This window comes from Salmo salar, chromosome 05 (genome assembly GCF_965601325.2).
Source record: "Salmo salar chromosome 05, fSalSal1, whole genome shotgun sequence".
Lineage (NCBI taxonomy): Eukaryota > Metazoa > Chordata > Actinopteri > Salmoniformes > Salmonidae > Salmo > Salmo salar.
In genome coordinates this window covers 66,107,934-66,135,829 of record NC_138295.1, presented here as the reverse complement: position 1 = coordinate 66,135,829, position 27,896 = coordinate 66,107,934, and the positions used below count along the sequence as shown (strand labels likewise).

The following is a 27,896-nucleotide window of genomic DNA, read 5'->3' as shown; positions in this document are numbered from 1 at the left end:
ATTCAACCTTAAAATGAGTAGCACATCCATGGTCACAACGTGAAGTTAGCCTACTGTAGCTATAAATGGCTTCTTATGTCATCATAGAAAGTGTGCATGTTCAAGGTAGCATGCAAAGGTTGCAGGTCTGTGGAGATCTTCACAATTGCTATAATAATCTGTGCAGAATCTCGAACAGCATTGATCACTTGCACTATGCACTTTCATGTAATCTCAGCTGCAATCCAGGTAATTTGGTTGTGCTATGAGATTTAGCACAATGATTACACATTAAAATATCTGACATTGTACTCCCATTTGAACTTAGCTGTGCTTTTAAATGGTTGAAAGTGGAGTGATAACACATTTAGATGACAACTAAATAAAAAACTCATCGTTTTTTCATTGGAATTTGGTTGTGCTTTTAAGATGGTTGAAAGCACAGTGATACATTGGGAATTCAAACAAATTCTGGCTGACTTTTTGAGTGGGTGAATAAAGACTGAAATCTCATTGATCAACATCTCAACCAAATATTACCAACATTTCCACGTTGAAATGACATGGTGTGCCCAGTGGGAAGCATCCTTGTTAAATTATGTTTGTGAAAGGAGAGAAGAATCTCTCTCAACAAGCTCCTTGCACCCCCTTCTGTTGATCCTCCTTGTTGTTCCTGTTCACAGTCATTATCCCCATCATAGCTTATCCTCGCAGGGAACACTCCTGCATCTCAGGCCCTCACCACCATCTCTCTGGTGAACTCACGGGTAGTCAATAACATTGCTTGTTCAATCTTGTTTCTTTCACTGTCAGTCCCAATCCCCAGAACTTTAGCTATTGCGTTGTCTAGGAACTTTAGCTATTGCGTTGTCTAGGAGTGTCAGCTGAATTCAGCACATGGCTCTAATGCATAGATGGTACGTGTGCTATATTTGCCATGTGTGCTTGGGTGTTACAGAAACATGGCTTCTGCTCTGCTGGACAATCTAAGATGGCATTATTATTGAGTTATTACATAATAACAAGTCATTGATTTCGACTTTTGAGCAACACGTAGTCTAATGATGATCACCCTATTTGTAATTAAGTTGAACTTGTTTGGTAATGAAAAACGACAGTTCATGGTGTGGCCAAATTATATGTGCCATTGGTCCAGTGAAGCTTGCTATCGAGGTCTAAAAGGCTAGATTTGACTAAATACCTATCAGACCTCAGTCTGTTCATTTTGTATTACATTAAAGCTTATTTTTCTAGAAACTCTTTTAAAAAACGGCACCGAGTTCAAATATGTTGCAATTCTTCAAGCAACAACTCACCTGTCAAAATGACTGCAAGAGGAACGCCTTACCTGAGACGTGATGTCACACAGCAGGACAGCAAATGTAGGTGTAACCCATTGTACTCAAAGCGAAAGAACTACACGGAGGTGCAAAGCCGTAGTCGCGATTTGTGCCAATTTTAGTTCAGTTATATAGCTTATCGTTTGAGATACCGACGCTGAAAATAAAGGCATGACTTTATCAACGGTCGGCTGGGCTCTGCAGCTTTTGGGGATGGCGTACGCCGTGTTCGTTCTATCAGGTAAGTCACCGCTTACTCAGTTCCATTACATTACACATAATAGGGGAGTTTTGTTAAGAGCCGCGATGCTCGGTTCGAACGATAACAAGCGTAGCTTGCGGTACGGTTTTGGAAGCATAAGGACCTTGTCTTTCATTTCGGCTAAATTGATACACATCTTTATAGGGTTAGATTGAAGACATAGTGGACTACCTGTGCTAATTAACCCTCCTGTGGTGTTCGTTTCACGTTAAATTAATTCAGTGTTGCCGGTCCAAAATGACCGCCTATTTATAGCTGATTATAAATCCATAATAATACATATATTATCACATAATGTTGTGTTAGATCTTTTTATTAACTTAAGTTCTTGTGAACAGAAGTTTTGAACTTCTATTTGCTATTTATGGCCTGTAGGCCTCATTGACCTGAGCTCATACAACTAGTTTTTGAGTAAAAAAAAGCATAATGTATGGATTATTAAGACTATAATAAATACTCAGATGAAACATATTGTGCTATTTATCACAGACTACTTTGTGTCAAAGTTGAACAAGGACTCTCTCCTCCTCACCAGTGTCATGATCAAAGATATGATCAAGAGCCTCACATACAGTAAATCGTTTGGTCATTGTGCTGCCACAGAATGAAATGTGAGCAAGGCCTCAAAAAAGCTTTATATACCAGAGCTGCAAGAAAAGTTCTATATATTATTGAAACAATGTTGCAATTGTTTGTGAGAATGCCAACAGATGTGGTTCCCGTGGGGGAAAGATTCTATTGGGGAAAAGTTCCCGTGTGGGTTGCCATGTAAGCCAAGAAGGGGAGTGAGGTGTGTGTGTGTGTGTGTGTGTGTGTGTGTGTGTGTGTGTGTGTGTGTGTGTGTGTGTGTGTGCTTAAACACACATGCATGTTGGGGTCTGGGAGAGGAAGTGTGTCTATCTGATGAATGGGCATGTGCCTGAACTCAGTTTTATACACTATTTGTAGTCTCACCCATTCATTTCTAATGACCGGTCATTTTTGACCAGGAACACCACAGGTGTACAAAAGTGAAATAAAACACTCAACATTTTATGAAAATCATCAAAATGTATTTTGTGTGTTCAGATGCCTTGTGTGGAATAAGTCATGGAACCTTATAACAATCGGATTAAATGAACTACATTTTTCAGAGAGAAAGTTGTAAATCGGTCCAATTTGACCAGAACACAGCAGGAGGAACTATCTTCTCCAAACTCCTGTGTGTAGATGGAAGACAGATGCCACAATACTGTGTTGCTGCAACTGTGTTAAAACCAATGAAAGCAGTGTATAGTACAGTAAGTTTGTATTTTGCATTTGTGAAATTATTTTAATGTGATATGAAATTAGAGGGATTTATGTTTCTAAAACCATACCGTAATTGAGATTCGATTCACGTTTAGATGGAGGAATTTGGCTGTTTTGGCTTCCAGAGCCAATGCACCATTAAACAGAACATGTAAGGTTCTTGGACTAAGGAGTAACATTAGGCTCCTTTAGTCCAATATAGGGCTAGTCACTGCTGAGTGTCAGTAAACAGAATTATTATTTTAAGGTTTTGTTTTAATTTGGTAATAGTTTTAAACATTTAGAAGTGAACCGTAATACATTTGTGATTATTGTGATTCTGTAAAAAAAAAAAACATTTTTAAACTGAAGAATAGGGAAATTATTTTAGTTCCTTTTTATTTCATGACTAGGTCATTGTAATTGTCCCTTTACTATAAAGATTGAAATGTAGATATGTATACAATGAAATGTTCTATGAAATGTTTCCCATGATAAAACTTCCTGATGGACACTAACAGTATTATGAAGTTGCAGGGATATTCTTGAATTGGAAGAGGATGTATTCTATAGGTAGACTACGCATTAAATAATTGTTGATGACACTGGCACAACCACACACAGACCGTTGAAAGGCCAGTCAGTTTCCTAAAACAAAAGTGTGTAGATGGGATGCAAATGACAGACAACATAGATGTTGACTGGCCCATGTTGTGCTTTATGAATAAACATAGGAAAACATCTTTAATGCATGAGTCTGGTTCAGTGGATAAATAGGAATGATGGGAGGACTGTTGAATGCATCGGTTCTATCCAGAGGCCAACTAACTAAGGAAAGAGCTTCCAACTCATGTAATATTTTATTAGGATTCAGGTGGAACAACGGCTTATCAGTTTCTATATGTAGACCAGGGCCACTGAGTTTGCATTGAAGATTACAGGGGGGGGGGGGGGGGGGGGGGGAGTATTTGCATAGGTCAGACAATAGGATCAGCATCAAAAAACAAGGAGGACGAGGATCCGGCACTCTTCATATATTTAAAAGGCCTTAGAGTGCCTTGGTCCTCTTTGTTTTTTTGATGACCAATTAACCCCTTTATCAAGAGCACCTTCAATTTACAAATATCTACTATTATATTCAAGCAGCACATCCCTTTGTTCTTTTTTCTACAATCTGTAGGATCAGTTTGGTTTGTAATGATATAGCTAGGTAGGCAGAATAATGTTTAGTCAAGCCCCCGTAAGTTGTGGCTTACACATCTTATCCCATTGTCAACAGTGACAGCTGGACTGTAATAGCTGTACATGTAACAGCGAGGGACAAACAAGGCTTCCCAGTAACATCTCCAATGTCAAACAGTCACACAATCAGATTACATCTCTGCTATGTTACTAGGTAAGGTTTTGGGGAAAGCATAAGTCAGACAGATAGAAGGAGAGAGAGAGCGCTTGTGTGTGTGTGTGTGGCTTCAGATAGAGAGGGAGAGACAGATGAAGAGAGTGATTGTCTAAAGATAAGGACGTTTACGGATACAGCCTCACAGATATATGGCAGTCTGAACTGTTGAACGACCAGGCCTATGTTTGTTCAGTAGGCCCTAGCTCACAGACGTGGGGCTGGTTAGTCATACAGGAAGTGGAGCCAAGCTGTTGACATCGATCATCTCCCTACACACTCCCTCACACTCCCTCAGTCATATGAGACTTTTCTAACACGCTGTAGCAAAAAAAGGACATGAGGTCAGGCTGAGAAAAACATCAGTTGTCTTTTCTGTCTACTGAGTAGTAGTTCTACATGACAGCCAGAGAAAAAAAGGACATTGTTTTGTATTCTAAGACTCTGTTTATGTTTTGTACAAATTAATATACTTTTGATAGAGGTGTGGTTATGTAAAATACCCATGTGATATAGAACAACTGATGCCACTCTTCTACCTTAATTCATCAATCCCTTCCTTGGTTGTTGTTCTTTCAGAGGGTGTGACACTGACCCTCACCCCTGACCAGGGCACTACTCTCAACATCAGCCAGAGTTCAGAGCGCAGCAGGGGGTCAAAGTGTACTGTATGCACCGGTACAGGCTTGAAGAAGTCCTGCTCCAGGGCTGGAAGTGATTATGTGGTGCTGCTGACAGACCCCAAAGCTGCTGTGAACATGAAGTTCACCTGCACCAAACCAGAGGAAGTCTTCACTGTGGAGGTGGTCAGGGAAATAGGTAAGAACTCTCTATGAAAAATATAATGGTGGTGGTTCCATGGTATTTAGAGTGTCCATAGTGTCCTTAGAGTGTCTATAGCTTGTCCACATGGTGCAGAAATACAGTGTCATTACAGTATAGGCACATTGTGCACTGTTGTTATATTGCTATTACATAGTGTTTACAAGAGGGATACCTGTGTGCATTTTCATAATACATACTCCATATGTGACTGTGTGTGTGAGCATACCTGTGTGTGTGTGTCTCTCTGTATTGACTTCCTCTAACTCCTATCCTCCTTCCATCAGATTGTACCACAAAGTCCTGTAATGGAGACATCACCCCCATTGAGTCTAGAACCGGAACGCTTCCACTCCAGAACTTCAACCGTACCTTTATCTGGAACCTGAAGGCCCCGGTTCCACGGGCGTTCCATTTGGACTTCACCCAGATGGGGCTGAGACAGATCCTGCCCTCTGAGAGATGTCCAGACCAGCACACGTATACCCTGCTAGCCCTCCAGAGGACAGGGGAGGCTGCCATCGGGACGTACTGCAGGAACGGCAGCGTCTCTGGGGCTCAGGTCTTGAACCAGGGAAGGCTCTCTCTGGAGGTCACTGGAGGACGGAAACTGATCCCCACCATGTTCAACCTGTCTGTTGGAGAGGAAATCAAATGTGAGTTGGTCAGACAGTGGTTTCAGATAACTGACATAAAATCGCATTGTTTTCATTTCATTAATATAAATGGATTACTTATGTCTGTATGTTTTTAGTCATGGCCACAGCCATGATTTAATGGACCTGGTTAACCTTGTATTTTCTGACACTTCATCAACATATCATTGTCCCTCAGCACTTGCTGTCCTCAAAGTGACTTTACCGGAAGGGACGTCGTCTTCGGAGTTCCTCTCCCCAAACTACCCGAATAGTTTTCCTGACGATGACCTGATGGAGTGGAGGTTTGTGGTCCCTCCCAAACACAACGCTACGGTTGTCTTCCTGGGTCAGACCCAGCCGCAGTGCCTGAAGAAGGAGCCGGCCGTGGAGTATCGCCACAGTAACGGGCAGTTCGCGGTGGTGAAGAAGCTGTCGGACCCCCAGCCGGCCCAACGTCGGGACTCCTTCTCCCTGATCCTAAGGAACTGTGAGATGAACAGGATCGGAGACGGCTCCACTGGTCTCTCCCTCCGCTTCAAGGTTTCAGCCAAGAGGAGGAGTCTTCCAGGTCACTACAGGACACTGAGTACAATAAACTAGATGGCTTTAGAAAACTTTTACCAAAACCATCCTTGAGTATCCCCAGCAATTTGACTGACTTTATCTTTTCCATTACCAGCATGCCTGATTCAACTGGTCAACTACATCAAACTCTTGATTACTTGAATCAGGTGTGCTGGTACTGGAATAGGGAAGTGGAATGGCTAGGTGTTCTCCAGGAATGGTTTGGAAAACACAGCTTTAGTAAAAAAGGAGAGGATGAATAATGTGTGAGTTTGTGGAAAGCCCTGCTCTTTCCCTCTCAATTCCTAACACGTATGAACACAGAAGGCAATCTTTTCCATTCCAGCCATTACATTGAGGCAATCCTCCTATAGCTCCTCCCACTGAGACTCAACTGAAGTCACGGTACCTGCAGTGCATTCGGAAAGTATTCAGACCCCATCACTTTTCCCACATTTTATTACGTTACAGCCTTATTCTAAAATTGATTAAATCATTTTTTCCCCTCATCTATCAACACACAATACCCCATAATGAGAAAGCAAAAACAGGTTTAGGCGATCACAGCCTCGAGTCTTCTTGCTGATCCTCTCAAGTTCTGTCAGGTTGGATGGGGAGTGTCGCTGAACAGCTATTTTCAGGTCTCTCCAGAGATGTTCGATCAGGTTCAAGTCCGGGCTCTGGCTAGGCTACTCAAGGATGTTCAGAGAATTGCTCTATTCATCTTTCCCTCAACCCTTACTAGTCTCGCAGTCCCTGCCGCTGAAAAATATCCCCACAGTATGAGGCCTCCACCACCATGCTTCACCTTAGGGATGGTATTGTCCAGGTGATGACCTCCCTGACCAAGGCCCTTCCACCCCGATTGCTCAGTTTGGCCGGGTGGCCAGCTTTAGAAAGAGTGATGATTTGGTGATTTGGTCTTTGCTCTGACATGCACTGTCAACTGTGAGACCTTATATAGACAGGTGTGTGCCTTTCCAAATCATGTCCAATCAATTGAATTTACCACAGCTGGACTCCAATCAAGTTGTAGAAGCATCTCAAGGATGATCAATGGAAACAGTAGGCACCTGAGCTCAATTTTGAGTCTCATCGCAAAGGGTCTGAATACTTATGTAAATAAGGTATTTTTTTCTAAAATGTTTTAAATGTACAAACCTGTTTTTGCTTTATCATTATGGGGTATTGTTTGTAGATTGATGAGGAAGAAATGTATTGTATCCATTTTAGAATAAGGCTGTAAATTAACAAAATGTGGAAAAGATGAAGGGGTGTGAATACTTTCCGAATGCACTGTATATTAGCATTTTTTGCTCATCTTGTCCAAATTATTATAAAGTATCAAAGGGATGGGTGACCATCCCTTTAAGGCCAATTGTTGTGTAGTGTCACATGTATTTAGATAATGTAGTAGTAGTGGTAATAGCTAATGTAGTTGTAGAGATCCAACATATTCCAATTCATTATAATAACATGGAGCTTTTAGATCAGAGGTAATTTGACAAACCACTCTGTCTTGTGGTTAATGTTTACAACCACAAAAGGGGATTACTGTAGCTTTTATATACAGCCGAAGTCGGAAGTTTACATACACTTAGGTTGGAGTCATTAAAACTCGTTTCTCAACCACTCCACAAATTTCTTGTTAACAAACTATACATCTTCTTTGTACAAGTAATTTTTCCAACAATTGTTTACAGACAGATTATTTCACTTATCATTCACTGTATCACAATTCCAGTGGGTCAGAAGTTTACATACACTAAGTTGACTGTGCCTTTAAACAGCTTGGAAAATTCCAGAAAATGATGTCATGGCTTTAGAAGCTTCTGATAGGCTAGTTGACATCATTTGAGTCAATTGGACGTGTACCTGTGGATGTTTTCAAGGCCTACATTGAAACTCAGTGCCTTTTTTCTTGACATCATCGAAAAATCAAAAGAAATCAGACAAGACCTCAGAAAAAAAATTGTAGACCTCCACAAGTCTGGTTCATCCTTGGGAGCAATTTCCAAACACCTGAAGGTACCACGTTCATCTGTACAAACAATAGTACACAAGTATAAACACCATGGGACCACGCAGCCGTCATACCGCTCAGGAAGGAGACGCGTTCCGTCTCCTAGATTTGAATGTAATTTGGTGCAAAAAGTGCAAATCAATCCCAGAACAACAGCAAAGGACCTTGTGAAGATGCTGGAGGAAACGTGTACAAAAGTATCTATATCCACAGTAAAACCAGTCCTATATCAACATAACCTGATAGGCCGCTCAGCAAGGAAGACGCCACTGCTCCAAAACCGCCTGTAAAGGGGTGCGTAACTGGTGGCAGGGAAGTCAGACGCAGGAGAGCAGAACTTGGTAGTAGCCGGAGCAGTTTAATCCAAAAAAACAACGGCATAAAAATACAACAGAATATGGGTACAAAAACCCGACGCGCACCAGTAAACAAGTGCACAAGCACTTACAACAAACAATCCCACATAAAGACATGGGGGGGAACAGAGGGTTAAATACACAACAAATAATGAGGGAAATGGAAACCAGGTGTGCAGGAAAACAAGACAAAACAAATGGAAAATGAAAAGTGGATCGACGATGGCTAGAAGACCGGTGACGCCGACCGCCGCCCAAACAAGGAGAGGAAATGACTTCACCGCCATAAAAGATCCAGACTACGGTTTGCAACTGCACATGGGGACAAAGATTGTACTTTTTGGAGAAATGTCCTCTGATCTGATGAAACAAAAATAGAACTGTTTGGCTATAATGACCATTGTTATGTTTGGAGGAAAAAGGGGGGACGCTTGCAAGCCGAAGAACACCATCCCACCTGTGCAGCACAGGGGTGGCAGCATCAGGCAGCATGATGTTGTGGGGGTACTTTGCTGCAGGAGGGACTGGTGCACGTCACAAAATAGATGGCATCCTGAGGAAGGAAAATTATGTGGATATATTGAAGCAACATCTCAAGACATCAGTCAGGAAGTTAATGCTTGGTCACAAATGGGTCTTCAAATGGACATTGACCCCAAGCATACTTCCAAAGTTGTGGAAAAATGGCTTAAGGACATCAAAGTCAAGGTACTGGAGTGGCCATCACAAAGCCCTGACCTAAATCCCATAGAAAATTTGTGGGCAGAACTGAAAAAGCGTGTGTGAGCAATGAGGCCTACAAACCTGACCCAGTTACACCAGCTCTGTGAGGAGGAATGGGCCAAAATTCAACCAACTTCTTGTGGGAAGCTTGTGGAAGGCCACCCGAAACGTTTGACCCAAGTTAAACAATTTAAAGGCAATGCTACCAAATACTAATTGAGTGTATGTGAACTTCTGACCCACTGGGAATGTGATTAAAGAAATTAAAGCTGAAATAAATCATTCTCTCTACTATTATTCTGACATTTCACATTCTTAAAATAAAGTGGTGATCCTAACTGACCTAAGACAGGGAATTTTTACTTGGATTAAATGTCAGGAATTGTGAAAAACTGAGTTTAAATGTATTTGGCTAAGGTGTATGTAAACTTCCGACTTCAACTGTATACAGCTTTTAACAGTGCAGATTGCCGCTGGGGCAGACTTTTGGTATTCTTCTTCCTAAATGTGAAATCCTTGTCTTAATTCTACTGTGGGCCTGCATGAGTTATAGTAAGTTAGTCAGTGGAAGTTGATGTGCAGCTACATGTATTTGATTTGTTACTGTGACATACTTTGCAGTGTTGTGCAACGTGGACCTGAGGAAAGAGCGGAGGCTTTCCCTCCATATTGAGAAGACTAACCTCATGTCTGACTGTGAGCTGAAGCTGAACTCTGTCATCCAGGAGAAAATCACTGTTCCCTCAGGGAAGATCTCTCAGCTGTCCTTCCAGGATTGCCCATGTCAGGAGCTGCTACTGACCGCCATCAGAATCATTGGTAACTAAGGCCTAACTAGCAACACTGCTCTGCTCTGAGTTATATAACCATAAGCATTATTATTAACACTATGCTGCTCGCCCAGTCACTAACCTCTCATTGTGTTGGTCTGGCTTGAAGTCATAGAAGAATAACATGATATACCGTTCAACATGTGTGTGAGTGTGGCCTTAAGCCCTAACTAAACAATCACTGCGATTCAATGCTACATTTTTGGCTTCCCTAACACTTTAAACAATATCTGGAGTGTGGTAATTAGGATGAACAAATACTTTGTCCTTCTTGAGATCCTAAGGCACCACAAACTCATGGTATATATTCAACTTTATTTTGGTTTGTATCCTTTACCTCCTCTCCATTTCTCAGAGTGCCGTCAGTGGAGGGGCTGCCCAGCAGCAGCAGCCCCTGTCCCTCTGACAGCGCCTGTCCTGGAGAGGTGTCTTCCCGCCCCCCTGGGCAGTGTCACCTGGATCCTCCGTCCCCCTCAGCATGGCACGGTAGAGCTCCTGCCCACTACTGGCAACCTCAGACAGTCCCTGCCAGAACAACCCTGCAACGGCTCTGTCACTCTCACCGTGGCCGAGGACGATGACGGCACCACCGTGGGTCAGTTCTGCCCTCAGGGAGCCATACGCAAAGTCCAGGTCCACACCAACGTGTCCATCACAGCTTCAGCCTCGACCATGGGAGGGAAAGAGAGGTGGCCATTCTCACACCCTTTACTCAACATCTCCTTCACCAGGGAGATTGCAGGTAACATGTTTTAATTAAAGGTTCAACTGTGTTATTGTGAAGTGGAAAAGTCTAGGAGCAACAACAGCTCAGCGGTAGGCCACACAAGCTTACAGAATGGGACCTCTGAGTGCTGAAGCACGTAGCACGTAAAAAAACGTCTGTCCTCGGTTGCAACACTCACTACCGAGTGAGTTCCAAACTGCCTCTAAAAGCAATGTCAGCACAATAACTGTTTGTAGGGAGCTTCATGAAATGGGTTTCCATGACCGAACAGTTGCACACAAGCCTAAGATCACCATGCACAATGCCAAGTGTTGGCTAGAGTGGTGTGAAGCTCACTGCCATTGGACTCTGGAGCAGTGGAAACGCATTCTCTGGAGTGATGAATCACGCTTCACCATCTGGCAGTCCGACGTTTTTTGTTGTTGTTCATGGTTCGGGCTAGGCCCCTTAGTTCCAGTGAAGGGAAATCTTAACGCTACACCATACAATGACATTGTAGATGATTCTGTGCTTCCAACTTTGTGGCAAAGTTTCAGCATGACAATACCCCATGCACAAAGCTAGGTCCATACAGAAATGGTTTGTCGAGATCGGTGTGGAAGAACTTGACTGGCCTGCACAGAACCCTGAACTCAACTCCATCGAACATGTTTGGGATGAATTGGAACGCCGACTGCGAGCCAGGCGTAATCGCCCAACATCAGTACCCAACCTCACTAATAGTCTTGTGGCTGAATGGCAGCAAGTCCCTGCAGCAATGTTCCAACATCTAGTGGAAAGCCTTCCCAGAAGGGTGGAGGCTATTATAGCAACAAAGGAGGGACCAACTCTATATTAATGCCCATGATTATGGAATGAGATGTTCGGCGAGTGGGTGTCCACATACTTTTGGCCATGAAGTTACATCTTTAATAAATTGTTTTATATAAAAGTAGTACTGTAACTGCAAATATGTTATTCTCCCCCTGATGTACATACAGAGAGATACATCTTCACGGTATACCCAATGAAAGGAGTACCAACTCTCCTGGCCACCCCTAGTTGGCCTGTGGGAATGAAGTCCTACTCCACTGTGTCCTGGATCGTCGATGTCCCCTCCAAGCTGGAAGCCCACCTCATGTTCGACAACATCAGCCAGCCTAAGTGCAGCAACCGCCACACTGGCATCAGGTACAACTAGAATAGTATGGGGTACCTGAGACGTCCTCTCTAGGTTTCTTCATTCTAGGGAGTTTTTCTTGGCCACTGTGGTCTTGCTTCTTCCTTGCTTGGTCTTGGGGTCCAGGCCAGATTACTGTAAAGCGCTTTATGACGTGCTGTAAATAAATACATTTGATTTGATCAGGGTGCAGATCCTGGGCTCCCTGGAGGAGATGTACAGCCGGCGGGAGGACGAGGAGGCAGGCAGGAAGATCACCGTCTCAGAGAGCTTCTACCTCAACATGTCCAACTGTATGCCTGAGAGAGGAGACTTCAGCGTGCTCACACAGATCACACTGCACAAGGACAAGAGTGAGTGACCAACCGTGTGTAGCAGTCATCATGATAAGCAATGTTGTTCTATCTCCTCTCACTCCCTTCTTCCTCTTGCCCTCTCCATAGGTTGTTTGTTTAAAGTGAATTTGAAATTGCAGTGAAAATCTAACGCTCCATGTTTCTCAGCATTTCCCTATACTATTCTGATATTTTGTTCATTCTGGTCTTACTACACTGAATATACCAAACATTAGGAACACCTTCCTAATATTGAGTTGCACTCCCCCCATTTTGCCCTCAGAACAAACTGAATTCATTGGAGCTTAGACTCACTCATTAGGTAGGATTAGGCAGCTGCCTATGGCGGCAGATTGACGAGGGTGGCATTTTCTGAGGTAAACTGACCATTTTCTGAGCTAAACTGACCAAACAATGACAATTTTTCTCAACCAGTGGCATATGGCCTTTATGTTAGGTGTGCGTTGATGCCGCCCTTTGATAAGCAGTGCCCACTTTGTCAAAGGCAAGGGCGCAAAATATTTTGCTTGTCCATTCCCAGCGAGCCTCTCCGGGGTTCTGTTGGAGAGATGCATCACTGCTCTGCACCAACATTCAGTCCAAAAAATGATCTAACATGAATCATGTAGCAGATATAGGATATGGTAGAAAGAGTATGTGGCCTTTTCTGTAGCCTACAGACTGGAGATAAAATGTATGATAATGTAATGAGACGGACACTTTTTACATCATACAGGTTTCTCCCATTAAATAGCCTAATCTAAATGGCGCTCAATCAAATAAAAAATGCGCTGTCGTGTTAACAACATATCCTAAAAACAGGATAGGTCAAAGTTAAATGGACAATATGGAATGGACAATCACAACTGTTTTCCAGGAGTTTCAACCCATTGTCGTGATCAGTGGTTTCAAGTTTGTATCCCTCCATTTTTGACAAGCTGATCATAGCAAAAAAGTACTTTTGCATTTCACGCTGTGCAAATAGGCTCATGATAACTCCTGATAAAGTTGGTAGCTGATATTCAGAGCTTAAATAGCCAAATTGATTAGTCACAGGAATCCGTACTAATGAAGCCAATGAAACGGCCTGTTTTACAAACAGTGGGCCTAGCACATCGATGGGCATTCATAAAATTCCATTGGGGTCCACATGGTAGGCTACACCCCAGTAAGCATAAGCCGACGTCTTTTGGAAGTCTTTTTTTTGTTTTACAAACGTTAGGCTTACCACATAGATGGGCATTCATAGAATTCAATTTCAGGCTACACCTCAGTGAGCACAGAAGCACGGACCAACACCTTACATTTACATTTAAGTCATTTAGCAGACGCTCTTATCCAGAGCGACTTACAAATTGGTGCATTCACCTTATAATATCCAGTGGAACAACCACTTTACAATAGTGCATCTAAATCTTTTAAGGGGGGGGTTAGAAGGATTACTTTATCCTATCCCAGGTATTCCTTGAAGAGGTGGGGTTTCAGGTGTCTCCGGAAGGTGGTGATTGACTCCGCTGTCCTGGCGTCGTGAGGGAGCTTGTTCCACCATTGGGGTGCCAGAGCAGCGAACAGTTTTGACTGGGCTGAGCGGGAACTGTGCTTCCTCAGAGGTAGGGAGGCGAGCAGGCCAGAGGTGGATGAACGGAGTGCCCTTGTTTGGGTGTAGGGCCTGATCAGAGCCTGAAGGTACGGAGATGCCGTTCCCCTCACAGCTCCGTAGGCAAGCACCATGGTCTTGTAGCGGATGCGAGCTTCGACTGGAAGCCAGTGGAGAGAGCGGAGGAGCGGGGTGACGTGAGAGAACTTGGGAAGGTTGAACACCAGACGGGCTGCGGCGTTCTGGATGAGTTGTAGGGGTTTAATGGCACAGGCAGGGAGCCCAGCCAACAGCGAGTTGCAATAATCCAGACGGGAGATGACAAGTGCCTGGATTAGGACCTGCGCCGCTTCCTGTGTGAGGCAGGGTCGTACTCTGCGAATGTTGTAGAGCATGAACCTACAGGATCGGGTCACCGCCTTGATGTTGGTGGAGAACGACAGGGTGTTGTCCAGGGTCACGCCAAGGCACTTAGCACTCTGGGAGGAGGACACAAGGGAGTTGTCAACCGTGATGGCGAGATCATGGAACGGGCAGTCCTTCCGCGGGAGGAAGAGCAGCTCCGTCTTGCCGAGGTTCAGCTTGAGGTGGTGATCCGTCATCCACACTGATATGTCTGACCGACATGCAGAGATGCGATTCGCCACCTGGTTGTCAGAAGGGGGAAAGGAGAAGATTAATTGTGTGTCATCTGCATAGCAATGATATGAGAGACCATGTGAGGATATGACAGAGCCAAGTGACTTGGTGTATAGCGAGAATAGGAGTGGGCCAAGAACAGAGCCCTGGGGGACACCAGTGGTGAGAGCACGTGGTGCGGAGACAGATTCTCGCCACGCCACCTGGTAGGAGCGACCTGTCAGGTAGGACGCAATCCAAGCGTGGGCGGCGCCGGAGATGCCCAGCTCGGAGAGGGTGGAGAGGAGGATCTGATGGTTCACGGTATCAAAGGCAGCAGATAGGTCTAGAAGGATGAGAGCAGAGGAGAGAGAGTTAGCTTTAGCAGTGCGGAGAGCCTCCGTGACACAGAGAAGAGCAGTCTCAGTTGAATGCCCAGTCTTGAAACCTGACTGATTAGGATCAAGAAGGTCATTCTGAGAGAGATAGCAAGAGAGCTGGCCAAGGACGGCGCGTTCAAGAGTTTTGGAGAGAAAGGAAAGAAGGGATACTGGTCTGTAGTTGTTGACATCGGAGGGATCGAGTGTAGGTTTTTTCAGAAGGGGTGCAACTCTTGCTCTCTTGAAGACGGAAGGGACGTAGCCAGCGGTCAAGGATGAGTTGATGAGCGAGGTGAGGTAGGGGAGAAGGTCTCCGGAAATGGTCTGGAGAAGAGAGGAGGGGATAGGGTCAAGTGGGCAGGTTGTTGGGCGGCCGGCCGTCACAAGACGCGAGATTTCATCTGGAGAGAGAGGGGAGAAAGAGGTCAAAGCACAGGGTAGGGCAGTGTGAGCAGGACCAGCAGTGTCGTTTGACTTAGCAAACGAGGATCGGATGTCGTCAACCTTCTTTTCAAAATGGTTGACGAAGTCATCCGCAGAGAGGGAGGAGGGGGGGGAGGGGGAGGAGGATTCAGGAGGGAGGAGAAGGTAGCAAAGAGCTTCCTAGGGTTAGAGGCAGATGCTTGGAGTTTAGAGTGGTAGAAAGTGGCTTTAGCAGCAGAGACAGAAGAGGAAAATGTAGAGAGGAGGGAGTGAAAGGATGCCAGGTCCGCAGGGAGGCGAGTTTTCCTCCATTTCCGCTCGGCTGCCCGGAGCCCTGTTCTGTGAGCTCGCAGTGAGTCGTCGAGCCACGGAGCAGGAGGGGAGGACCGAGCCGGCCTGGAGGATAGGGGACAGAGGAAATCAAAGGATGCAGAGAGGGAGGAGAGGAGGGTTGAGGAGGCAGAATCAGGAGATAGGTTGGAGAAGGTTTGAGCAGAGGGAAGAGATGATAGGATGGAAGAGGAGAGAGTAGCGGGAGAGAGAGAGCGAAGGTTGGGACGGCGCAATACCATCCGAGTAGGGGCAGAGTGAGAAGTGTTGGATGAGAGCGAGAGGGAAAAGGATACAAGGTAGTGGTCGGAGACTTGGAGGGGAGTTGCAATGAGATTAGTGGAAGAACAGCATCTAGTAAAGATGAGGTCAAGCGTATTGCCTGCCTTGTGAGTAGGGGGGGAAGGTGAGAGGGTGAGGTCGAAAGAGGAGAGGAGTGGAAAGAAGGAGGCAGAGAGGAATGAGTCGAAGGTAGACGTGGGGAGGTTAAAGTCACCCAGAACTGTGAGAGGTGAGCCATCCTCAGGAAAGGAACTTATCAAGGCGTCAAGCTCATTGATGAACTCTCCAAGGGAACCTGGAGGGCGATAAATGATAAGGATGTTAAGCTTGAAAGGGCTGGTAACTGTGACAGCATGGAATTCAAATGAGGAGATAGACAGATGGGTCAGGGGAGAAAGAGAGAATGTCCACTTGGGAGAGATGAGGATTCCAGTGCCACCACCCCGCTGGCTCGATGCTCTAGGGGTATGCGAGAACACGTAGTCAGACGAGGAGAGAGCAGTAGGAGTAGCAGTGTTATCTGTGGTGTCATTTTGTGGTGCAGTCCGGATCGGCCTTGATTTACAAATCCATGGACATTGATTTTTGATCCAATCCAGACCAAATCTTTTAGACGTTTTTTTCTCGCTTACTGGGAGTATTCTAGTTTTGGTCTCGCCTAGGGCGTGTGGTGGAATTATTCTAATCAACGGAGAGACTTTTAGATTTCTTCAAAACAATTTAACTTTATTATTTAATTAGTGCAGTAATGGAGTTGGTCAGTAACCACCCTGGAGGTGATCCCTGAGAACTCAACCAGCAGGACTAAGCCACAGCATTTTAAAGCAAAGTCCATCCTCCTGGATGTTCATGACAAATCACAGATGAGAGAATGTATACGAAGGTACATTGTGCTCTCATGCAACAGACATCACGATTACATCGCAACAGGTTTCTGTCTCAAGGTCGTTTACTGCTTGTTTATACAGAAATACTAATGTAACATAGACACTAGGTCATTCCCTCAAATTATTAAGTTCAGTGTTCATCTGCCATATGGGAGAGAAAAAGGAGCTAGGGTCTCCCTGGCACCGACAGACAGGCACACAGACAGTAATCATGGAATGGAATGTTGTCCTATCACCAAGCCATCGTAAATCTACTGTCAGCGTTAGAATCTCAGCGGCTCCTCTCAGACACATAGAGTTCTAAGAACACTGTTCTGTTGCCTATTAGATATAACAGACAGTGTGAATGTACTGATATAGGGATACATTCTAATATAAAAGTAATGTGATTAACAATGTTGTAATTCTACGACAGGTGGCAGACCGGCAAGGACCGGCCCTGGTTGAGTCAAGTTGGCTGGATGTCCTTTGGGTGGTAGACCATTCTTGATAACCATGGGAAATTGTTGAGCTTGAAAAACCCAGCAGCGTTGCAGTTCATGACACAAACCGATGTGCCTGGCACCTACTACTATACCCTGTTCTTGCCCAAGGCTTAAAAATACATCTTTAACCTGTCTTGTCCCCTTCATCTACACTGATTGAAGTGGATTTAACAAGTGATATCAATAAGGGATCACAGCTGTCACCAGAATTCACCTGGTCAGTCTAAGTCATGGAAAGAGTGTTCCTAATGTTTTGTATATTAAATGTTATCAGCCTCCGATTTTGAAACATTATGTTAGTGAGTGGGTTGATAATGGGATATCAGTGAATACTGACCTGTGTGTGTGTTCCTTTTCCTAAGACCTGCTTCTGACCAGCATTCTGAGTGCGGTGGCAGCTCTGCTGGTTCTCATGGTGGTTGTGTTGGCTGTCGTTTGTGTGGTGATCAAGTAAGTGAGCTACCTTTTCTCTAGCCCTTCATGATAAATGTTGGGATGGTTTCTCAGACAGATTCATCTCCAAGAAAAAGTAGGAGCGTATTCCAAAACAACCACAAGTGCTCTTGCAGAGGAATGGTAATGCAGAAGTTATAACCACAACTAGGTGCTAACTAAGGACACCCTGATGAAGGCCTAAGCCAATACACGTTGGTGTATTTTAATGTTTTAGCTCACGTTGAAGGCTTTTTAACTTTCAAAGTGTCTGGCCTTTGATTTTTTTATGTCACTTAGCACCTATTTGTGGTTATAATTTTTCCTATTCAATTAGAGATTAATATCCATTGAAAGTGCTTTTTAGTCCAGGATTAGGCTTAATCTGTCTGAGAAAGCGTGCTTTTGAGTACATATGGCAACTATGCATTAGAAGACGATTCGTGACACTCTCCATTCAATAGTTTATTTGATATAAAAAAAATGCATTTCAGTATACACAGACCTTCAGCAGACCTACATCGGCCTTACTCAGGCTTCCTTTACTAGGATATGGAACTGAAGCATTTTTTATCAGTGATTTCTTCAGCAAGAACTGCTGTAGTGTTTTAATCAAGTTTGATTACGACAATATAGGCTACTCCTCCCTAACGTTCACATTGTTTTTACAATGTCAAAATAAAAAAAGACTGCTTGTAAAGGCATAATATGGACAGGCTCAGGCCGCAGGTCATAGGCCCAGGTCGGGCCAGTCTTCAATTTTCCAACCTGATCAAGAGCCCTGGTGTGAGTCCTCATATGCAATGTCAGACAATGGCGAGTATCGAAATGTTTCTTACACACAAGACAGCGATCCAGTTTCAGTTTGGGATTGCTCATATGCTCTTCCAGCAAAACCTCCTCATCCTCTGTGAAACATATACCACAGATGTAACAAGAAAGTGATCCTGTACTTGCAACGTGAAAATGTAGATGTTCTTTCAAACTTTCTACAGACTCAAAGGTTATTCTGCAGATACCACACCGAGATAGCTGTGTATGTCTATGGGCATGAATCACTAGAGACGTCATGGTGATAAAAGGTTTTGCACATATTCTACATGACGAACAGCATTACTTGAGATAGGGGATTTCAGATGGGACAACAGACATGGAAGCTTGGTCCAGCTTTAGTCTGTGTTCTCCTTGACTTGAGTGGAGGTCCTTCACTCTCCATCTGATCAACACTTTCCCCGCTCTCACTCTGAGTTTCAGACCAGTCTGAATTGACTGCAGATGGGGGCTGAGAGTCACTGAAGAACTCCATTTTAATCTGTTCAATTTGTGTTGTGGTGCTGGGTAGCTCATTCCTCTCTGTGTTTTCTTCACTTTGGGTTAAAATTTGGTAAAGATGTGAGGACTGACTTGGGTTCTGATTATAGTCACATTTTACTCTGGCAGTAGATATGAAGGTTTCTGTATCAGCAGAATCATCAGTATCATCAGTATCATAATCCATCGCTTGAAGCTGCTCTGGTCCCTGACTGATGACCCATAGGTCCTCCTGTTCCACTTTAATCTGAGAAGGGTCCTCCTGCCCCAGACCGGGACTACAATCCTGCTTGCAGTGCTGCTGCTCAAGGGGAACCTCTTCGGAGATGGAGAGAGTGAGCTGCTGGAGGTCTGCAGGAAAAAGAGCATGACATACTTTGCTAGTACATTGGCTAGTACATTCAAATGCTGAGATGTTGGCTTACAAGAAATGTGTTCTAGCCAGATACATGTAACTTTTGAGCTACACAGTAACCACATTTCCAGACAGTTTTATACAAGTCATACCATTTCGGTACGGTTGTATAAATGCCTACAGATAATTTGTTCGTTTGACATAGTGTGATCTTATTGTGTCGGTAAAATAAATGATGCGATAAAAGACGGTGCAAACGCCTTTATATGCAAACATTGATATAATAAACACATCTAAGTAAATTTGGAGTCACGGGATTATAAAGTGTATGGCAAACCATGCAGTTTATTAGGCAACAGATGAAATGCATTATAAATTTAACAAGGTGGTGAATAATATTGAGGGTCTTATTCTAATGACTTGATGGATGCTTGACAAATAATAATATTCTCGCTATTTTCCATAATAATCTCATGTAGACTAGTTTACCCGGACAGCCTGTGGTATAGGCTTTATGCGAGCTGTTGGCTAGAACACACGTGCCATGACCAGAGTAGACACATTTGCTATTTAAAGGGACAGTTTGTGACGAAACTATTGGTAGAGTTGAAAATGTGATGGAAACATATTGAACTTTTGATTTTTATTCGGTACATGAAACCTTAAACGAAAAAGTACAGTGTGCACTACGTCACGTACACCGTTTGGTAGAAACTACTGGTGGGTAAAATTCGAATTTTCTTAATGCTGATTTTAGAAAGAAAAACGCATGAAAATCTGTCGCCAATTGGATGAAAATTTAGTGATGACTCAAATTGAAATGATGAACATGCATTAGCTATCTGTATAAAATGATGGTTGTTACAGGCTTAGCTAATAAGGAACGCACCTTCTAGTCTCTGTAACTTTATTTCTGGGTTAAGAACAACATCCAGCAGCCTCTGTAGCCGGGCGTTCTCTTCTTCCGAACGGGACACTTTTTCCTGGTACTCTGCTATCGTTCGGTCTTTCTCCTCTTTTGAACGGCATAATTCTTGCTGGTACTCTGCTATCGTTGTTTCAACTGCCCCGAATAGCTCATCGACAGCCGCTTTTAATCGCATGTTAAGCAACATTCTCAATGATTTTATGTTAGGCAACATTTTGTTAGTTAACTAGCTGCTAGCAAGTGTTTTTCCTGTTCCACGGCCCTTTTTCTAAACACATTTTTACACTATCACCACCTGCTGGAGTGGAGTGTTGTGGAGATACATTTATTTATTTAACCTGTATTTAACTAGGCTATGTTTATTTTACTTGTACTGTAGCTTGTCTATATTAATATAGCTACATTCCGAGGTTTTTTCAATTTAAAAAAATGGTAATAAAGGATTACTTGTATGGCGCCGGTAAAATGTGTTTTTTGTTTGTTTATTTGCGTTGTTTGTAACTTTTTTTAAAACTTATTTTGTACATAATGTTGCAGCTACTGTCTCTTACGACCAAAAATAACTTCTGGACATCAGGACAGCGATTACTCACCACGGACTGGCAGAATCCTTTTTTCCTTTAACGAGTCTGACGCGAACAATATACTGCTTTCTCGGGAACACTAAAACAGCGTTGAATGAGCTTTATTCCGGCATAAGCAAACAAGAAAACGCTCACACAGAGGCGGCGCTCCTAGTAGCTGGGGACTTGAATGCAGGGAAACTTAAATCCATTTTACCAAATTTCTATCAGCATGTTAAATGTACAACCAGAGGGGGAAAAAACTCTGGACCACCTTTACTCCACACACAGAGATGCATACAAAGCTCTCCCTCACCCTACATTTGGCAAATCTGACCATAATTCTATCCTGATTCATGCTTACAAGCAAAAATTAAAGCAGGAAGCACCAGTGACTAGATCAATAAAAAAGTGACCAGATGAAGGAGATGCTAAGCTACCGGACTGTTTTGCTAGCACAGACTGGAATATGTTCCGGGATTCCTCCGATGGCATTGAGGAGTAGAACACATCAGTCATTGGCTTCATCAATAAATGCATCGATGACGTGACCCCACAATGACTGTACGTACATACCCCAACCATAAGCCATGGATTACAGGCAACATCCGCATTGAGCTAAAGGCTAGAGCTGCCACTTTCAAGGAGCGGGACTCTAACCCGGAAGCTTATAAGAAATCCCGCAATGCCCTCCAACGAACCATCAAACAGGCAAAGCGTCAATACAGGACTAAGATTGAATCATACTACATCGGCTCTGACGCTCGTCGGCTGTGGCAGGGCTTGCAAACCATTACAGACTACAAAGGGAAGCACAGCCGAGAGCTGCCCAGTGACAGTAGCCTACCAGACAAGCTAAACTACTTCTATGCTCGCTTCGAAGCAAATAATACTGAAACATGCACGAGAGCACCAGCTGTTCCGGGAAGACGGTGTGATCACGCTCTCCGTAGCCGATGTGAGTAAGACCCTTAAACAGGCCAACATTCACAGGCCACAGGGCCAGACAGATTACCAGGATGTGTACTGTGAGCATGCACTGACCAACTGGGAAGTGTCTTCACTGACATTTTCAAACTCTCCCTGTCCGAGTCTGTAATACCAACATGTTTTAAGCAGACCACCATAGTGCCTGTGCCCAAGAACACTAAGTTAACCTGCCTAAATGACTACCAACCCGTAGCACTCATGTCTGTAGCCATGAAGTGCTTTGAAAGGCTGATCATGGCTCACATCAACACCATTATCCCAGAAACCCTAGACCCACTCCAATTTGCATTCGGCCTCAACAAATCCACAGGTGATGCAATCTCTATTGCACTCCACACTGCCCTTTCCCACCTGGACAAAAGGAACACCTATGTGAGAATGCTATTCATTGACTACAGCTCAGCGTTCAACACCATAGTGCCCTCAAAGTTCATCAATAAGCTAAGGACCCTGGGACTAAACACCTCCCTCTGCAACTGGATCCTGGACTTCCTGACGGGCCGCCCCCAGGTGGTAAGGGTAGGTAACAACACATCCGCCACGCTGATCCTCAACAGAGGGGCCCCTCGGGTGCATGCTCAGTCCCCTCCTGTACTCCCTGTTCACTCATGCCAGGCACGACTCCAACACCATCATTAAGTTTGCCGATGACACAACAGTGGTAGGCCTGATCACCGACAACGATGAGACAACCTATAGGGAGGAGGTCAGAGACTTGGCCGTGTGGTGCCAGGACAACAACCTCTCCCTCAACATGATCAAGACAAAGGAGATGATTGCAGCCCCATTTTCATCGACGGGGCTGCAGTGGAGCAGGTTGAGAGCTTCAAGTTCCTTGGTGTCCACATCACCAACAAACTAACATGGTCCAAGCACACCAAGACAGTCGTGAATAGGGCACGACAAAACCTATTCCGCCTCAGGAAACGTAAAAGATTTGGCATGGGTCCTCAGATCCTCAAAAGTTTCTACAGCTGCACCATCAAGAGCATCCTGACTGGTTGCATCACTGCCTGGTATGGCAACTGCTCGGCTTCCGACTGCAAGGCACAATAGAGGGTAATGCGAACAGCCCAGTACATCACCGGGGCCAAGCTTCCTGCCATCCAGGACCTCTATACCAGGCAGTGTCAGAGGAAAGCCCTAAAATTGTCAAAGACTCCAGCCACCCTAGTCATAGACTGTTCTTTCTGCTACCGCACGGCAAGCTATACCGGGGCACCAAGTCTAGGTCCAAGAGGCTTCGAAACAGCTTCTACCCCCAAGCCTTAATACTCCTGAACCCCTAATCAAATGGCTACCCAGACTTTTTGCATTGCCTCCCACCTCCTCTCCCCCTCTTTTACACCACTGCTACTGTCTGTTGTTATCATCTATGCATAGTCACTTTAATAACTCTACCTTCATGTAAATATTACCTCAACCGGTGACCCCGCACATTGACTCTGTACCGGTACCCCCCTTTATATAGTCTCGCTATTGTTATTTTACTGCTGCTCTTTAATCACTTGTTACTTTTATTTATTATTCTTATCCGTATTTTTTTAAACGGCATTGTCGGTTAGAGGCTCGTAAGTAATTATTTCACTGTAAGGTCTGCACCTGTAGTATTCGGCGCTGTTGACTAATAACTTTTTATTTTGTCATGATATGTGCACACATACATAGGGTCTTTATATAATTATGGGACTTAATAAGTGTGACTATTTAAGACAACATCATTTGCTCTCTTTACAGTAGCCTACCTTGTGTGTGATAATGTGTTTTGATCTCCCTCCTGTTGAGTAGGAAGAAGAAAAGGCAGCTGTCTCACCAAGTGTCCACCTACAACCCCAATGGGACCAGCTTCCTGCCAGGGCACAACGGGAGGTTCCCCAAATCACGAAAAGACAACGAGTCCCACATCTACGCCTCGATCGAGGACACACTTGTATACAGCCATCTCCTGCGAGACGGGGCAGAGATGGGTGTTTATGGAGACCCGGCTGTGGATGTGTACCAGAGCTTTACTGGGCCCACAGAGACTAAGCCCCTCTCTCTGGGGACAGCCACTGAACGTCCAGAGGTGGGCATCTACCAGCCTTTTGTGCCCCCATCCCATATTGCCCCACCCGTCCCCAATAGACCCTTAAGCCAAGCCCAGCAGCCTATGGTGGACAATGAGCTGTACAGCTCCAGAAGCAATGGTGACACCCCTGTACAGTCTCAACCTAACAATATGAACACAGAGCAGGCTCCAACGGTGGAGCCAGAGGCTCATGACTGAAAGGGAGTGGACTGTAGGTTGGGGGTATATGCCAAGCACAGTACCATAGCCCTTCTATTCATAGCATGTACAGTACCAGTCAAGTTTGGACACACCTACTCAATCAAAGGATTTTCTTTATTTTTACTATTTTCTACATTGTATAATAATAGTGAAGACATTAACTATGAAATAACACATAGAATCATGTAGTAACCAAAAAAGTGTTCAACAAATTAAAATATATTTTATATTTCAGATTCTTCAAAGTAGCCACCCTTTGCCTTGACAGCTTTGCACACTTTTGGCATTCTCTCAACCAGTTTCATGAGGTAGTCACCTGGAATTAATATAAATTAACAGGTGTTCCTTGTTAAAAGTTAATTTGTGGAATAAATGTTCTTAATGCATTTGAGACAATCAGTTGTGTTGTGACAAGGTAGGGGTGGTATACAGAAGATAGCCCTAATGGGTAAAAGACCAAGTCCATATTATGGCAAGAACAACTCAAATAAGCAAAGAGAAACAACAGTCCATAATCACTTTAAGACATGAAGGTCAGTCAATCCGGAAAATTTCAAGAACTTTGAAAGTTTCTTCAAGTGCAGTCACAAAAACCATCAAGTGCTAGGATGAAACTTGTTCTCATGAGGACCGCCACAGGAAAGGAAGACCCAGAGTTAACTCTGCTGCAGAGGATAAGTTCATCAGCCTCAGAAATTGGTAATTAACTGCACCTCAGCTTGCAGCCCAAATAAAGAAAGTTCAAGTAACAGACACATCTCAACATCAACTGTTCAGAGGAGACTGTGTGAATCAGGCCTTCATGGTCTAATTGCTGCAAAGAAACCACTACTACATGACACCAATAAGAAGAAGAGACTTGCTTGGGCCAAGAAACAAGAGCAATGGACATTTGGCCGGTGGAAATCTGTCCATTGGTCTGATGAGTCCAAATTTGAGATTTCTGGTTCCAACTGCCGTGTCTTTGTGAGACGCAGAGTAGGTGAATGGATTATCTCTGCATGTGTGGTTCCCACCATGACGCATGGAGGAGGAGGTGTGATGGGGTGCGTTGCTGTTGACACTGTCAGAGACTTATTTAGAATTCAAGGCACACTTAACCAGCTTGGCTACCACAGCATTCTGCAGCGATACGCCATCCCATCTGGTTTGAGCCTAGTGGGACTATCATTTGATTTTCAACAGGACAATGACCCAAAACACACCTCCAGGCTATGTAAGGGCTATTTGACCAAGAAGGAGAGTATGTGCTGCATCAGATGACCTGGCCTCCACAATCACCCGAACTCAACCCATTTGAGATGGTTTGGGATGAGTTGGACCGCAGAGTGAAGGAAAAGCAGCCAACAAGTGCTCAGCATATGTGGGAACTCCTTCAAAACTGTTGGAAAAGCATTCCTCATGAAGCTGGTTGAGAGAATGCCTAGCATGTGCAAAGCTGTCATCAAGGAAAAGGCTGGCTGCATTGAAGAATCTAAAATCTATCTTTGATTTGTTTAACACTTTTTTGATGGAATCACTACATGATTCCATATGTGTTATTTCATAGTTTTGATGTCTTCACTATTATTCTACAATGTAGAAAGAAAAACTCTTGAATGAGTAGGTGTGTCCAAATGTATGTGATTCACTGTAATTTCTTAGAATCTATTGTCTGTCAAAGAAGCCCACATTGTTTGATACAGTTGGTAATGTCATGTGTTTTGGCTGTGGGCACCTTTTCACTGCATAGTAAAAGTGTAACTTTTTATGTCAGCAGCACCCATGCTAAGTTTTTATGTCCCAAATGTTTGCTTTCAATTTATTTGAAGGGTATGTACAGAATGTTGATTTTCACTGAATGTTGTAATTTAAAAAAATGTAGTTTGAACAATAAGGACCAGTTTCATTGATGTAGAAATCCTAGTCTTGGACTAAAAAGCAATGTTTCAATTGATTGCTCCATTGAGCATCCTTTTTTTCAAGGAATAGGTTTAATCTGGGTCCTGGAAACTGACCCTCAACTTTTAAATAATTTACTTTTGAATTAATGATAATAGAGATGAACATACTGTGTGTATTTGTATATTTTTCTGTACAAATAGTCTTAAGGTGCAGGTAGACAGCCACCAGGGGTTAGCTGTTCAACAGTCTTATGGCCATGAGGTAGAAACTGTCTCTGAGCCCTGATGCTCCTGTACCGCATGCCAGGCAGTAAACAGTCCATGTCTGGGGCGGCTGAATTCTCTGGCAATCTTCCGGGCTTTCCTCAGACACCGCCTGGTGTACATTTCCTGTAGGGCTAGGAGCTCGCTCCCAGTGATGGACTGGGCAGTTTTCACCACCCTCTGTAGATCCACGTCCGAGGGCGGTGCAGCTGCCGTAGCAGGCGATGATGCAGTCAGTCATAATGCTCTCGATGCAGCTCTAAGGTCCGCTAGAGGGTGCTATTATTATCCTGACGTCAAGTAATAGCGCCCTCAGCGGACCTTGGGGCTACTCTCAATGGTGCATCATACACACAGACACACAGACACATGCTTTCACAATGGCCTTTTCTCATTTGGGTAAAAGTCCATCCTCTTTCCTCCATCCTCTTTCCTCCATCCTCTCTGGCCAATTCTTTAGTAAGCAAATGGAAGTGTCCTCCCCTTCTCGATAGCCACCTTTCGTCGAGGTTAGTCATGTGTATCCTATCTGTAGTCCTTCGCGGAAGACTTTTGAAATCTGCCACAACCCCTTTGAATCAGCTATTGTTTTCTCGAAGGACAAAAGCATGCAAACATTTAAAAACAATATGCTACTTATTTTATCTTTAGAATCGCTTGCACAGCTAGCTAAATACATTTCTATCTCTTTACACATTCATTTTACACATTTATCTGTAAACGTAATTTGCCTGATGACATGCAGTGGAGAAGGACTGTCTCATTTCAAACAAGCACATTTCCATTCACGTTCCCTTTCCTTGCCTCCTCTCCTCGATTACCTTTGACCTTTTTTAAAAGGAGGGGACAGAGGAACAGTGGTGTAGTGGTGCCTGGAGAAGTGGTATACTCAAATTTTGGCCCATATTTCCCAAACGGCCCGCCCGGCGAAGGAAAGGTTCCCTGTGTGAAAAATACTATGAGAAAGTGACATAAAATTATAAATCCCGTATTGGTCTTTCACAGTCAGGCCAACCCAAGATGTATTGTGCAAGTAGGCTTATAGTAGGCCAACTATTGATTGATAGATAGATAAATTAGGCTGTCAACTTAGTCAGAAATTCACAGGTTTTAATAGAAAAACAACTAAATTGGATGTTCTAAGTCCAAAACAATGCTTAAACCACATCATGAGACCACTTTTTTTTTTCGGAGTGTAGTTATCCTTGAATTAAAGTGTGCAGGCACATAGCACTGTTTGGCTAGCTTGTTAACATTTAAATGACAAGGTTTTTGGGAAAGCCTTTCCATCTACCAGAAGACGGTTAGGCCTATTGTTAGCATCGCCATATTTTTCCTGTTCCTTAATTGTTTGAAACCTGGACATTTTACTTCATATTATGAAGCAGGTCTTACCTTTCTTCAAAGTAGCCTATAGCCAAAATCCCACCATAGAAACATGGAGGCAATAATTTTATAAAGACTTCCTCATATGCG

At 43.9% G+C, this 27,896-nt stretch overlaps 1 protein-coding gene and 1 long non-coding RNA gene across 3 annotated transcripts; one reads left to right on the top strand and one right to left on the bottom strand.

Moving 5' to 3' along the window:
• The first annotated feature begins 1,356 nt into the window (after positions 1-1,356).
• On the top strand, positions 1,357-27,896 carry LOC106605522 (CUB domain-containing protein 1). 2 transcript variants are annotated; one of them, XM_045718612.2, is made up of 11 exons: positions 1,395-1,560; positions 2,715-2,861; positions 4,826-5,065; positions 5,356-5,724; positions 5,903-6,274; positions 9,994-10,191; positions 10,558-10,944; positions 11,910-12,099; positions 12,275-12,441; positions 17,788-17,875; positions 23,793-27,896. In XM_045718612.2, the coding sequence occupies exons 3-11, from the start codon at positions 5,005-5,007 to the stop codon at positions 24,268-24,270; spliced, it is 2,310 nt and encodes a 769-aa protein (XP_045574568.2). In that variant the 5' UTR covers positions 1,395-1,560; positions 2,715-2,861; positions 4,826-5,004; the 3' UTR covers positions 24,271-27,896. The 2 variants fall into 2 exon arrangements, with proteins under 2 accessions (XP_014056738.3, XP_045574568.2); XM_014201263.3 differs by lacking the exon at positions 2,715-2,861 and having other exon boundaries at positions 1,357-1,560.
• On the bottom strand, positions 18,305-20,713 carry LOC106605523 (uncharacterized). Its single transcript, XR_014392374.1, has 2 exons — positions 20,413-20,713; positions 18,305-19,519 (listed from the first exon to the last, which is right to left on the bottom strand). It is a non-coding gene; the product is annotated as an uncharacterized LOC106605523 (long non-coding RNA).